The 15,068-nt window shown below is 44.5% G+C and overlaps 1 protein-coding gene across 2 annotated transcripts in view; it reads left to right on the top strand.

The window, feature by feature from the left end:
• Positions 1–15,068, top strand: part of OSBPL1A (oxysterol binding protein like 1A) — a 154,351-nt gene that overhangs the window by 41,851 nt on the left and 97,432 nt on the right. For both annotated transcript variants that reach the window (XM_080920072.1, XM_080920071.1), the window contains exon 14: positions 8,209–8,290. In XM_080920072.1, coding sequence (XP_080776198.1) covers positions 8,209–8,290 — 82 coding nt within the window. The remainder of the gene's footprint in view (positions 1–8,208; positions 8,291–15,068) is intronic.

Below are 15,068 nucleotides of genomic sequence, written 5' to 3'. Positions count from 1 at the left end.
AGAGAAAAGCTTAAGTCCAGGTGTAGTGGTAAATGCCTTTAATCCTAGAACTCAGAAGACAGAGGCATGCAGATCTCTGAGTTCAAGGTCAATCTACAGAGCAAATTTCAGGACAGCCAAGTTTAGATAGTGAAGGAGCTGGAAAACAGAAAGCTGGTGACAATGTAATAGAACAACGGGACATGTTCCAGCCTTGGCAAGCTGCAGAACTCACAGCTTTGGCCTTTGACCCTGGCTTTAAAGTCAAGGATAGAAGAGACTACAGGGACAACTGATGTTAGCTGGAGCTAAGGAATTAGTTGTGATTAAGAAGAGACCAGCATGACTGAGGTGAAATCTTCTGGGAAGTGTTTTCTGAGAGCACAAAGACACTGTTCCAGAGATAGCCAAGGTTGTACCTTGTACTACAGCTGAATGTGTAAGAATCACCTAGATCGTACTGGTTTTGAAGATGGGAAGGGTCATGGAGAACAGCTGAGGCTTGGCACCATGAAGGGAGCCTATGAAGGGCTATTGGTGAAGCCTCGTTGCAGTGAAGACTCCAGCAAATTGGAGATGCCAGTACCATGGGATGATCACCAAGAATAGCAGCAGCAGCAGTGGAGTGGAGTCAACCAGACCTTACAGTGCTACAGAGGGCAGAGTTGGAGAAGTGATGCCAGCCTTTATGAAGAGCTCAGAAGATCATGTGTGGATCCATACAGTGAAAGAGTTGCCTTGGATACCCTAAGATGTTAGAGATATCAAGCCCATGGTATACCTGTTGAGGAAAGCTACTAACATAGTAGAACCAGCCCAAGAAAACAAAATTTGTTGCTGCTGAATGCAAGATCTACTAACAGCAGTCAACAAGGATTAAAGGACTTAGAGGTCTGAAGAGTGCCTTGTTAGCAGACATGGAGGTGCAGAATTTTGAGTTTGCCCAGCTGGTTTTCTGTCTTGCTTTGGTTCATTATTTCCTCACTATGACTTTTTAGAATGGTAATGTATATCCTGCATGATGTTTGGTGTATATGATCTGCTTTTTTATTTTGATTTCTTAAAGGATTGCAGTTTTTAAAGATTGCACAAATCTCAGAAGAGACTTTGAACTTCAGACTTTTAACATCGTAGAGACTGTCTTAGATTATGGGACTTTCGAAGTTGTACTAAATGTATTTTGCATTATGCTATGACTAGGTATGGCCCACCTAGACTCATGGATTTGAAGAAGCCCATAGAGGCCAGAGGGTGAAATGTGGTGGTTTGAATATGCTTGGCCCATAGGGAGTGGTACTGTTAGGAAGTGTAGCCTTGTTGGAGAAAGTACATTACTGAGGGTGGGCTTGGAGACCCTCCTTCTAGCTTCCTGGAGACAATCTGCTCCTGGCTTCCTCTGGATGAAGATGTAGAACTCTCAGCTCCTCTTGAGCCATGCTTCCACTTGGATGATAAAGGGCTGAACCTGTAAACCTGTAAGCCAGCCCCAATTAAATGTTGTATCCTTTATCAGAATTGCTTTGGTCATGGTGTCTGTTCACAGTAATAAAACCCAAGCTAAGACTTTCTGAGTCTGTTTTTATGTTAAATACATCTGTATTTGCAAATTGCCTCCAGTAGGTGGGAAGTGTGGAGCCTGACCTATCCCTTTATGACTTCACTACATATTTCAGAGTTTCAATAATGCAACCATAGTGATGCATTTCTTGACCAGTACTTTCATTGAAAACTGCTTTCAATATGTAATGGCCACTGCTCAAGGATAGGGTAAGGCACCAGTAATGAGTGGAGACATTTTTATCTGAAAGGACAACGGCACCTCCCCTTTCCTGACAGTAGGTATTTGGGGTGGGGGAGGGGGCAGATGTTAGTTTCTGGATGTACCTTTTAAATTCATCTTGTTTTTCAAAATATTGGTGGATCTGGAAGAGTTACACTACAAAGGAACTGTTTCAGTTTAAATGATTATCTCAAAGCATTTGAATTTTCCTATTAACTCTAACCACATGAAAATTAAGTTGATTATTTAAAGGATTTGTGTGCTTCTAAATAAACAAATCTATTGAAGTTAAGTTTACTAATGTCTACAGAGCGTTATTGACATTAAAAGCCTCTAATCCTGATGACCAAGGGCTGTCAGACCATCTTTTCTAATTTAATGTATGGGAGAACATCAGAGAAATTGAACCAGTTCATGATTTGTTGAAGGTATCTGATGGACTTTGATTAATTTATCTCTACTATTTTAGAGTGTAATATGTAATTAGTTAACCATAAACAACTCTTCAGCAAATGAATTTTTTAAAAATAACATCTCCTAGAACATTTAGAGTAATGACATCAAAACATAGAGGCTGGAGAGAGGGCTCAGAGGCTAAGCATACTTGCTGTTCTTGCAGAGGACCAGAGTTAAGTTCTGAGCATCCACACTGTATAATGCCAGCTTCAGGGGACCCAGTGCCCTTTTCTGGCCTGTGTTGGCACCTGCACTCAATGCCCATGCACACACAGATACACCTATATATAAATAAAAATGTCTTTTAAAAATAGGGAGGATTTAAATACAAGTGACTAAATTTAAATAAAAGATTAAAATTATGCTAAATGCTTTATAATTTAGTTAATCTTTTCTAGGTGAAGAAATGTCTTCCTATTTATGTGACTCGATGTGAGTTATAAAATGTACATGGGTTTATAACACAGCTAGTATCTTCTAGGACAGTTCAGTTCTCATTGTATCTTATTCCCTTCCAAATGTGTTTTTCTTTTGACTTCTAAACCATCAAGTGTTACTTTATGTGTAGCACGTGTTAGAAGTGAGTGAGAATTTAGCTGGTGTAAAGTACGTACAGGTTTTGTAGGCTGCAGACATGTCCAGTGGAGTTTGGGCGGTAACTGGGAGAATTCTGATTCTCAGTGTCTGGATTCTTGATCAAAACAGTTAAAATCTGAGATGATCTCTGAAGCATGTTTACATGTAGCTTAGGCAGACAGACTTGAGATACCTTTGATTCCTGAGTGAAGTTAAAGGAATTGGAGCAAATTTGCTTGTGGATTTGGTCCTGTTCCCTCAGCAGTCCACTGACACAAAGTACATTTATATGACATTTGGGGTGTGGTGTCTGTATTGAAAATGTTACCATCGTCTATGATACTTTGGTCTCTCTCATTTTTATCATCCGTCCAACTGAGGCTCTCTTAAAAGACGTAAAAAGCTTTTCTTTCAGCTTTCTTTAGGCACTGAGGAGAAAAAAAATACCAAGTCATTTCCTGCCTCATAAGAGGATGTCAAAAAACAGCTCTGAAGAGGGAGGAGCTGAACTCAGTATTAGTTTGTGGTACTATCGTGGTCAGAGCCAGCCTCACACAGGAGCTTACATATAGACTAACAAAACCACACCAAGTTCTCACTAACACACTTCGGCTGTTTTCTTTTTTTAGGTAGAATATTGCTGTGTGTCCCTGGCTGGCCTTGAACTGACCTCATTCCCTGAGTGCTGGAATTACAGGCATAGCCTTACACCTGCCTCGGTTCCTCATTTTAACCAGAAACCCCTCAAGTGCACGGGCAGAAGCAGGCAGAGAATGTGTGTTGCCATCAGAAGGCCCAGCAGTGTGTGGATTCCCAAATCCTGTGGGTGGTGGCGCTAAGCACTTGAGGCTTTTGTTGATGACCCTCAATTCTTTAGGACCTCAGCTACATTAGTCATACACAAAATAACTAACGTAAAATGCTAAATTTCAACTGCAGAACTGAGTACGTTTTTTTGACTTAGTTAAGTGATTCTTAAAAACAAACAGAAGTCACAGCTCGGAGAAGTGACTCAGTCGTAGGGTGGTACACGGGCTCACATTCAGGTTGGGCTAGAGCATCCCTGGAGAGAGAACTGAGCAGCTGCTGCTCTGCGACAGGAAACAGCAAAGCTGGGCTCCGAGACTGGCAGTCGGGAATGTGAGGGACAGTCACTTTTCTTTCCAGGGCGTTTTAGTTTTTATTTTTCTGTGAGTATCTGTTACAACATAAAACATTAAGACAGCTGCAGGGCCAGGCTGGTCACCAGGTACTAGAAGAGTACAGAGTGCTGTGCTGTGGTTTTTGCAAGAAAAGACAGAGCGCAGCTGGTCTTCAGGGAAGTGTGGCTGTAAGCTTTACGGGTGACCGTGGGCACACACTCCACTGTGCTATTTTCTGCAAAAATTAGGACCTGCCACCTGTTCTTCCTGAGGGTAGTGCTAATATTTTAAACTGTAATGTTTATGCCATAAGGTGAACTCATTTTATATTTTTAGTTTTACGTCTTCTGAGAAATACGTGTACCTTGCGTGAGCCCTTCAACTGTCAGCGGCAGACATGCCTGTCCCGTCGCAGAGCCCCTTGCTCCTGTCTCTGGAAGCCGCTCTGGCCCCACTGCCCAGGTGGCCACTGTTGATACTCCCGATGGCCTGCTGTTAAAGTGCTGCCAGTTTCCTGCTCTCCTTCCCTGGGAGCAGAGCCACAGCGTGTGCCCTGCTGGGCTGTCTTCTTCCCCTGTGCTGGTGTGCGTATTAGTAGAGTTCTAAGTACCGTGCGTCACTCTTAGTGAATCACACGTGGGCTCTCTGTAGGGAGTGTCTCCATGTCCCTCCTTCCTGCTCACGACCCCCTCCTTCCTGCTCACTACTCACTCCTTCCTGCTCACTCTACTCCCTCCTTCCTGCTCACTACTCACTCCTTCCTGCTCACTCTACTCCCTCCTTCCTGCTCACTCTACTCCCTCCTTCCTGCTCACTCTACTCCCTCCTTCCTGCTCACTACTCACTCCTTCCTGCTCACTCTACTCCCTCCTTCCTGCTCACTCTACTTACTCCTTCCTGCTCACTCTACTCCCTCCTTCCTGCTCACTCTACTCCCTCCTTCCTGCTTACTCTACTCCCTCCTTCCTGCTCACTACTCACTCCTTCCTGCTCACTCTACTCCTTCCTTCCTGCTCACTACTCACTCCTTCCTGCTCACTCTACTCCCTCCTTCCTGCTCACTCTACTCCCTCCTTCCTGCTCACTACTCACTCCTTCCTGCTCACTCTACTCCCTCCTTCCTGCTCACTACTCACTCCTTCCTGCTCACTCTACTCCCTCCTTCCTGCTCACTACTCACTCCTTCCTGCTCACTCTACTCCCTCCTTCCTGCTCACTACTCACTCCTTCCTGCTCACTCTACTCACTCCTTCCTGCTCACTCTACTCCCTCCTTCCTGCTCACTACTCACTCCTTCCTGCTCACTCTACTCACTCCTTCCTGCTCACTACTCACTCCTTCCTGCTCACTCTACTCACTCCTTCCTGCTCACTACTCACTCTTTCCTGCTCACTACTCACTCTTTCCTGCTCACTACTCACTCTTTCCTGCTCACTACTCCCTCCTTCCTGCTCACTACTCACTCCTTCCTGCTCACTCTACTCACTCCTTCCTGCTCACTCTACTCCCTCTTTCCTGCTCACTACTCCCTCCTTCCTGCTCACTCTACTCCCTCCTTCCTGCTCACTCTACTCCCTCCTTCCTGCTCACTACTCACTCTTTCCTTGCCACACACCCCCCGGTACAGTTTTAAGTGACCTTCTGAGTCGGAACCAGGAAGATCAATCTCTTATTTATTTACTGTTCATCCTGGTCACTCTACTTCTCACACAGTTTCTCCCTCCCCTCCCACCCCCTGAGAGGGTGGAGGAACCCCCCCCCCATCCTTTTATCTTGACACTTGAAGTATGTGCAGGACTAGGCGCATCCTCTCCCACTGAGGCCAGACAAGCAGCCCAGTTAGGGGAACAGGTTCACAGACAGGCACAGACAGCTTTAGGGACAGCCCAGCTACAGTTGCTGGGGGCTCCACATGAAGACCAAGCTGCACCTCTGCTGCGTATGTGCTGGGGACCTACATCCAGCCCTGTGGAGAGAGCGTCAGCTTTAGTCAGTGGCCGTGACAGCTGAATATCGTGTGCACAGAATGGAGCAGGAGATGATGTGGGTTGCTCACTGTGCAGTGTCTGATGTACTGGGCCTTTGGGCTCATGGGTATCTGTCTTGCTGTGTAGATACTCTGCACAGATACCTAGGATTAAGTTAAAAACATTGTCAGATGCTAATGTTGGAACATTGTTTATAATAAGACTTACTTATATAGTGAATAAATCAAATTTAAAACTTCAACTTCCCTGGCATAATGTCAGTGGTTTAGAACTCGATAATGAGGCACCATGCCAGACACCACAAAGTATTCGCAAGCATTCATTTTTGAATGTGTAGCCCAGGCTGGGCAAGAACTCATGATACTGTGGCCTCAGCTTTCTCCTTAGTACCAGGACTGACAGGTTAGTGCTTCTTGCCTAGCCCCAACTATTTTTGCTTTTTATAACTATCAATATGGAGGATAGCAGATTAGAAAATGCACTTCATTTTATTGTATTGAAAACTACCGTTCATGGGAGCGGGACAGGGTAAAGGGATAGCATCTCAAGTGTAAATACAGAGTATCTAATTAAAAAAAAAGAAAGCCACCATCCTTTAATGTCAGCTAAGGGTTATCTTAATACTGTGTGTTCATAAACCCCTTTCAAGTGACTTTTATGTACCTTTCAGACCGTTGAGCAAAGGAACTTTTTTTAAAGCTTTGACATGAAAATGCTAAGTGAAGAGCTTGTGACTTCAGTATGTGAAAATGGTACAGTGAGGGGTGGCTCGTCTTCTGTTGTCACTCAGGAGCTGTCCTGTGCATCAGATAAGGAGTCTGCAGGCAGGGCCAGTGCTTCCTTAGGTGACTTTTAGTGGGTGCGGCATTGACTTGGACATGGGGGTGCTAATGTGTACTGTGTGAGAATCTATTAGCAAGTCATGAGTGGTGCATTTGGTTGCAGTGTTTCCAGATGGACTCCCCTTCAGCCTGTATTCACAGGCAGTGTCTGAAAAAATGAGCAAGCAAACCAACTCTCTTTATGTGGTTTCAAATTACATAGAACCATATTCTCTCTCGAATAAATAAGTAAACGTGAGTTATATTTAGATGTCATTAGGAATCTCAAAACAGAAGGGATAATACAAATTTAAAAGAGAACACTGCCTGTCACTAATGTGGTCCCATGAATAATTCTGCTGTGGTTGGGTTGAGCTTTATAAGAGTTCAAAAATTTATAAGGCGAAATGGGAGAAAAGAGTGGTTACCTGTGTCACCTTGGCACACTGCTACACTGGCTTTACTTCTGAATAAGCAAATGGTTTTTGTAATGGGCCAGGTGGGGTTACGCGTACAAAGCAAGGGGGCTGGGTCCATACTCTGTACACAGCAGTGACTATAATATTTCCAAGGCCATGGTTCATAGAATTCGCATTTTTTAATTAGTTGTTTATTTTCGAGACAGGATTTCTCTGAGTAGTCCTGGCTGTCCTGGAAATCGTTCTGTAGACCAGTCCGGTCTTGAACTCAGAGAGCTGCCTGCCTTTGCCTTCCTGTGCTAGGTTCAAAGGTGTATACCACCCCACCTGGCTGGGATAAATATTTTCAGTTACCACAGGCAAGCAATTCCAGTGTGATTTCTTGTTCATTCTTTTTGTTATGTAAAACCAACTTAAAATTGACAGTAATATGTATTTTGTTCTTTGACTCTGCTCTAGACTGAGGACAAGTCAGAGGATGGCTTTGGCATTTGTTTTACTTCACGGGATCTTACCTTGAAGAAATGTAAAATCTCAGGGAAGAATGTTCTCCATAACCGATTTTACCTTATTTTTATGAGCTTCAACTCAGTTAAGAAAATGTCCTGCTCAGTCTGACTGTGTGGGTGGTGGCAGCATGTATTTAAAATGCTGAATGAAAAATCAGATTGCGATTTCCAAATGTTAGGGCCATCTGGACTTTTAAAACAAAAAACAGTTTTAAAAATGTTTCCTTAAGAAATGCAATTTATAATCTCTTGGTGAATTTATGCAGATCTGCATAGCAAAGAAATTAACCCTGTATTCATGGAACAGTGAGCGTGGGCGTTGTTAAGGAGTTGGGTGGTGTCTGGAGGACTGAGGTTGGATGTGTTTGGAATTAAATACTTATTAACCTACTTGGTTGAATGTTTTATTCATAGCCTCTTGTAAAGATGTTGTGTTGTATGTATCCAATATTGCAAGTTTTGATAGAAACATTAATGTATAAGTAATTTTGAAAAGTTCTTTATTTGGTTTAATTTTGTCCCTTTTTTCTTCTTTCAGAGAGCACAAACATGTCAACAGAGACTAGATAGGGAGATTTACAACTTTCTCAAAATGATTAAGGAGTGTGATGTGGCCAAAGGTAAGGAGGTGGGCGGCAGGGGGGAGATCGAGAGGGAGCATGAATGACCCTTGACTGTGTCGGGTTCTGTGACTTTGTGCTGCTGTGGGTGTGAGCACCGTGCTTGCACATTTGCTGTGGGTGTGGGCACCGTGCTTGTGCATTTGCTGTGGGTGTGAGCACCGTGCTTGTGCATTTGCTGTGGGTGTGAGCACCGTGCTTGTGCATTTGCTGTGGGTGTGAGCACCGTGCTTGGGCATTTGCTCCATGGTGCGCACAGCAGAGGAGCACTCATAGGAGTCAGTTCTTTCATCTTGGAGTCTGGGGGATTGAGCCACTCACCCCCAGGCCCTCAGCAGCTCAGACTGCTTTGGAAATCCTAGCTGGCTGCTGCCTTCTGCTGTCTGTGGCCTGCTTCCTCTGCCCATTCTGCCCTGCCTTGTGGAGCCCTGCTCCACTCGCACTTGGATCTCTGATGCCTTCAGCCAGTAGGAGGGCTTCTCAAGGCATAGGTGGAGACACAGAAGATTAGGGATTTGTCTTTGCTCCTTCTGTAATAGGACAGGGTGTATTTGCATCTTGGTGAGTGCACAGCCCCATCACACAACCAAAAGAGGACAGGGAGACTTCTCCTTTAGCAAGGAGAGTCCTGACATTATTTAAAACAGTGCTCTCCTTGAACAAAGAGAGTTTATCAGGAGACCCACACATGCTCGTGTAGGGATGCACGTGTAGGGCTGGGCGCATTCCTGAGCATGCTCTGTTTAGGTTTATATTTCTGTTTCACATACTCAGTGCAGAAAGAAAGTTAGCAGATTCATTTCTGCTGTGGGCAGGAAATTTAGCTTTATGAGCAAAGTTTTCTCCAGATCCCTCCCTCCCTCCCTTCCTCCCTCCCTCCCTCCCTCTGTCTCTCTCCTTCACACACTTTTCCTCTCTCTCTCCCTCCTACACACTCTCTTTCTCCCTCCCTCTCTCTCCCCCACACACTCACTTTTTTCCTTTCTTTCTCCCTCCCACACCCTCTCTTCCTCTCTCCCCCTTCCTCTCTCTTCCTTCCTACCCTCTCTTCATCTCTTTCCTCCCTACACACACTCCCCTATTCTCCCTCTCCCCCCACCACACTCTCTCTTCCTCCTTCTCCCCCCACACATACTCTCTTCCTCTCTCCCTCACATATTCTCTCCCTCCTTTTTTTCTCTCTCGCCCCTACACTCTTTCTCCCTCTTTCCCCCACATTCTCTCTCTCTTCTCTCCTTCTCTCCCCCCCCCACAGTCCAGTCTCTCCTTTCCTTTCTCTCCCTTCCTCTCCCCCGTACACTTTCTTCCTTTCCCCCTTTTTTTCTTCTCCCCACACTCTCTCTCCCTTTCTCCCCCCCCGCCACAGTTCAGCCTCTCCTCTCTTTCTTTCCCTCTCTTTCTTCCCCCCACACTTTCTTCCTCTCTCTCCCCACTCTTTCTCTCCTCTCACATTCTCCCTGCCCCACAAACACACAGCTACAGTCATGTGATTCTGTCTGTTTCATGTAAGTTTCTTCAAAGAGCCTTAGCTGAAATAAAAGAAGAAAAGCAGCTTTCAAGGCATATGACCATTCTTTACACTCTGTAAGAAAAAGGCTGCCTAGTGGCTAACACATGTCCTGGGGTGTGGCTCAGCAGTGGTGTTGGCTCCTCAACTTGTCTCAGGACCAGTCTGCTGTGACACTACCCCTTCCCTCCTTGGTGAGCTGGTTTACTGTCTGTCCCCTCCCTTCCCAGAGTGGCAACTTCTGCTCTGTTGGCTCACACAACCCTCCTCACCTCTGTGAGTGCTATCTTTCAACCTTTGAGCATGTTGCATGTATGAAATCCATCTTTCTCCTGTGTCCCTCTACCCCTTTCTTCCCTTCCCCCTCCTCTCCACCATTTCCCCCTCTCCCCTCTCTGGTGAATGAAACAAGTGGCCCTACTACTTCTCTAGCTGATCATACGTATTCTGGGGAGGAGAGGGCTTTGCTTTTACCTCTGCATCAGAGTTCACTATGGAAGGGACTTAGGACAGAAACCCAAATAGACGCTGTCTCAGTGATTATTCAACCCATCCTGAGGTCTCTACGCTGCCTTCTGTCTTTAAGCTCCTGGATGAAAGAACATGCAGCATTTATATTTACAGTAATTCTTAAACAGCACAACAGCTGGGCAGCTGCCTACCCTTTATGCCGTTAGAACTTAAAATTTACTGGGTTTCATCTGGGCTGCTCTTAACTCCAATTGGCCAGCCCTCAGGGCCATGTTCTTATGGCTCACCCAACCCAAGGTGTCTTCTCCATCCTTTTCCTAACCCATAGTAGCTTCCCTCTCCTCCATTCACCTTCTTCCCCACATGATTCTCCAACCCAAAGCCGACCTAAATCTCACTGATGTCTCTTCTGCCCAGATATTGGCAGTTGGCATCTTTATTTACCAATCAGAAATAATTGGGGGACAGGGTCACAGGGCCATGTGTAGACGCTAGGTATTGGGAGCCAGCACTTAGCATTACTATAACTAGCAAAAGACCAAACCTCAACACAGGGCAGGAACCTGGATGCAGGAGCCAGTTCAGAGGCCATGGTGAGGCGGTGCTACTGGCTTACTCCCCATGGCTTGTTCAACCTGTTTACTATAGCAAACTACCAGCTCAGGAATAGCACCAGCCACAAAGGGCTAGGCCCTTCCACATCAATTACTGATTAAGGCAATTCCCTACAGCCCTGCCTATAGGCCAGTCTAATGGAGTACTTTGTAGCTTGTGTTTTGTTGACATAAAAACTAGCCAGCATAGAGGGAGTGTATCGGACTGCCCCTCATGTCTGTCAGTCCCCAGGTTCCTGTTCTCTGCTCTCCCTCAGAGCTGTCAGTGGGCATCTTCATGGCTGCTTTTTGTCAAACCAGGGTACGATTGATGGAGAACACAGGTTTCTGGCCTACAGTTCACAGATTGCATTATTTTCTATCCACTTTGCTGTTTGTATTTAGCCCTATAGTTTTCTGTTTTTCATCTCAAAAACTGCACTGTCAGTTCACAGCTTCCCAAGCCTATACCTATAGTCACCTTTTCTTTCTCTGCCTGTCTGATATTGCTCTTCACCCTCCCACCTCCTGCACAGTACTGTCCCGTGTGCCCCCGACCGTCAGCCCTCTGTTATTCCTATGTTCACCAGAGCTGTCTTTCCCACAAGATGCTACGGTGTTTTCCTCAGCTGTCTCCGGAGGCTATTCTTCAGTGTTCTTAGAGTTGTCTTTACAAACCAGGCCTTGTGAAACTTACCTGCAGGCTTAGTGCTTGAAGGTTCTATTATGAAGTCCAAGTTGGCTGACTTTTTGGCCTTGGTCTACTTAGTTTCATCTCTGTACTCTGTAAAGATGCACTTTCTCTAGTGTGTTAGGTTTCTTAGCATATGTTGATCACAAGGTGTGACATACAAATTTTCCTCATCCTTTTATATGTAGTTTCTACAGACTTTCTGACTTCTGTGTTCTTGTTACATGTGTTGCTGTAGCTGACTAAGGCTGTTCAAATCGCCCCAGCGGCTCCTCACATGCCCCAGTGTTCTGGGTTTCTGAGTGAAAGACACACACGTGCAGCTTTGTGTTTAATCTGCCTTAATCAGCTCAATGGATGGGCTACTTCTAAACCTCCGCGTGGCTAACACCGTCCCTCCAATATCCCTGCGTTACCACTTACTAAAATGTATATTCCATCTTTGTTGCCCTAAACCCAATCAGAGGTCCCCTGGGGCCACTCTCTGGCTCTGACATGATTGGTGTCCTCTCGCTTCTGTGCCTCTCAAGCCTGTTCCTTACTCCTTTCCTGGCATGGCAGTTCTAAATCCTTCTTTCTCTCTCAGTCCTCTTGCCCTTGAATCCTAAAGTCCCACCCGTCTCCCTGCCTGGCCACTGGCCGATGGCAAACCTTATTTACCAATCAGAACCCTCAGCATCTTACAAGGAGATTCTTGTGTAATTTTGGGAACCCAATTAACATAATACATGTGTTAAACCAGATCAACATGTTTCCAAGTCACTTTGCACGGTCTCCCTTTGTACCCGGTGTCATCTTTATGTGGCTTTGTGTGTCTGTTCCAGCTGTTGGTGGCTCTACTAATAGGAAGACAAGGAAAGTGCAGGAAAGGCATAGGCCACAGGGCTGCTGTAGTAAGCTCCCTTATGTAGCCAGTGGAGAGGGAGCTACCAACCTTGGTCCAGGCTGCCTTTTAAACAGCAGGGTTGAGGAAGGAGGCCAGCAGGTGAGGCAGTGTGTCTTATAACCAAATGACCTAATGTGTTTTTCTTCTGCCAAAGTCTGTAGTGGTCAGAACACCATAAAAACAGCCTTTAAATGTGGAACAGCCTCGCACACGGACCACCATCCTTATAACCTTCCCTTTATTCTCTGTGGCACAGACCTCACCAGGATGCCTCCCTGGCCTGCCTACAGGTGAGGCCCTCTCAGTCAGGGCTCTGCCCTGTCTATTTGAATTCTTCTCATAACAGCAGTCAGGGATGAAGCAAGCCAATCAGCTTTTGAGGGAGTTTCTGTTCATTGGATTAAAATGAATATTACTGCTTCATTTTACTCTTATTGTAAATAAAGACCTGATAGCTGGCTGCAGATCCAATAGGGACTATCTCATAGGGTCTTCTGAAAATGTACCAGCTTCAAAAAAGACTTTTTAAAAAAAAGGATGCATTCTTTTTCTTTCTCACCTTAGATTTTTCTCCATTTGTTCTAAAGTCTTCAAGGGGCTTCTTCCCCTTTTTAGATACAAGTTATATGAAGACAAAACTCTTTATCATTCTATTTTTCTCTATAATTTTCTTTGTGCATTAAAATAAGATACTATTTCTATAACTCAGAAGTACATATCTTTTTAAAAAACACAACATATTCTGATCATGGGTTTTTCCTGCAGCCTCCTTAGATCCTCCGCACCTCCTACCCACCCAAGAAATGAGACACCCATTCTTTCTCTCTTCTTAGAAAACAGACAAACCCCAAGCAAACAGGAATATAAAAGGAACAGAAAAGCACAAGAAACATGCCCCTCTTAAACCTCTGTCTCAGCACCCGACATGGTGCCTTCTGTATGGTTGCTGTCCAGTAAGTGGTACTTGAGTTCTTAACCAGCTGTCTGTCTGCTGCACTTACTGTGGCAGCATCTTCTCTAAGGACTGGTGTTTTAACGGGGGTACTGCATCCAGCTTGCATTTAACAAAAACAATAGCACTGTTCTTTAAGATCCTTTACAGCTGCTTTCAGTTGCTTTCTCTGATCCATAGTGACTTCCTTCACCGGGTGCCTAGCATGTTTAAAGAAGGCCTTGTTTCTGTCTGATACCTTCCCATTATTTAACCATTGACTACTGTACCTTGAGGTATAGGTCTTATGTTCTTCAGTGCAATTAATGTAAATTACATGCCGATAGTATACAGACACCCATAGCATTCTGATGTATTCACTTAGTGGATCATTTTTAAACTAACGTCTTAACTTGACCCAGTAGGTAAATCTATATTCCTGGACCAGGTATACTGTTACTATTGTTTTTTTTTTTTTTAAGTTACAATTTTATATAGACATTTAAAAAAGATAAACATTTTTTAATTTGTACATATATTTTTTTTCCACTTTCAGGAAAGTATACTGGTTTTCCAAGGAATTCATTTGATTCTGAACTAGTAGTAAAGTCAGATTGAAACATTACTTTTGTTCCCCCTCCTTTTTCTGTGTGTGTGTGTGTGTGTGTGTGTGTGTGTGTGTATGTGTGTGTGTACCTGAGAATTGAACAGTGAGCCCCCACGTGCCTGCTACACTTTTGCTCTGACCTATGCTCCCAGTCTCTGAAATTGGTGACTATTACTCTGTTTGGGGTTAGTGTTGTGTGCACACTGTGTGTGTGTGTGTGTGTGTGTGTGTGTGTGTGTGTGTGTGTACGTACACGTTTAGAAAGCTTGCAGAATGAGTTTGCTTAAGTACATTTAAGTATTCCTCACATGCTTACGTGTTTGGGCACTAAATATTTGTTTAGTATTAATCGAGGATTCAAATCAGAAATTATGCAGCCTAGGTTTTATTGGGGATGATTAAGTGTGTAATGGTAGTTACTTAAAAACAAATCCATGATTTCATCTTAATGTCGTTTGTCACAAAAGTGGAAAATTACTAGATTACCCAGAACATTTACGGAAGACAAAGACTGTGTTTCTCTTGCACGTCTCACAGTTGTGTGTGACATCTGTTACATTTCTATTGCTGGAGCACCAGACATCCAGCATGTGCCACTTTCTTAGCCATTTGACAAGCAAGTGGAGAAGAAACCTGGACGGTGTGTGTCAGAGATTCAAACAGGAAGAAGACGTGTATAAAGCCATGTACTTCCGAGTCTAGCAGCTTTTATTCATCTGTGTCCATCAGGGTAGTGGTCCCCGGGGACTGCCATAGAGGGGGAAGAGGAGGGACGTTCTTGGCCTGCGTTCCAGGTTAAAGACGACTCATTTCTTAATTTACTCATTTCCCTTCTGTGTTTTACTTATGCCTTAAAAATTTGGCTAAATATTTTCCTAAATAAGACTCCTTTTCCCTAAATCACATTAATGTAGACAATTTTGGAATATTTGAGGAAGCCTGGTATTTAGATATTGTTGCCCTGATTGACGACTGTAAACGCTTGCACTCTTGGTTTTGGTGATTTGCCTGAGTTCCTAAACTTTCTTCTCTTCCGAACATTATTTCTTTACAGTCGGAAGTGTTCGTGTCTTAGTGGGTCCACTGCACACG

This window comes from Micromys minutus, assembly GCF_963924665.1.
Source record: "Micromys minutus genome assembly, chromosome: 8".
Taxonomy (NCBI): domain Eukaryota; kingdom Metazoa; phylum Chordata; class Mammalia; order Rodentia; family Muridae; genus Micromys; species Micromys minutus.
This window is presented reverse-complemented; position numbering and strand designations above follow the sequence as displayed.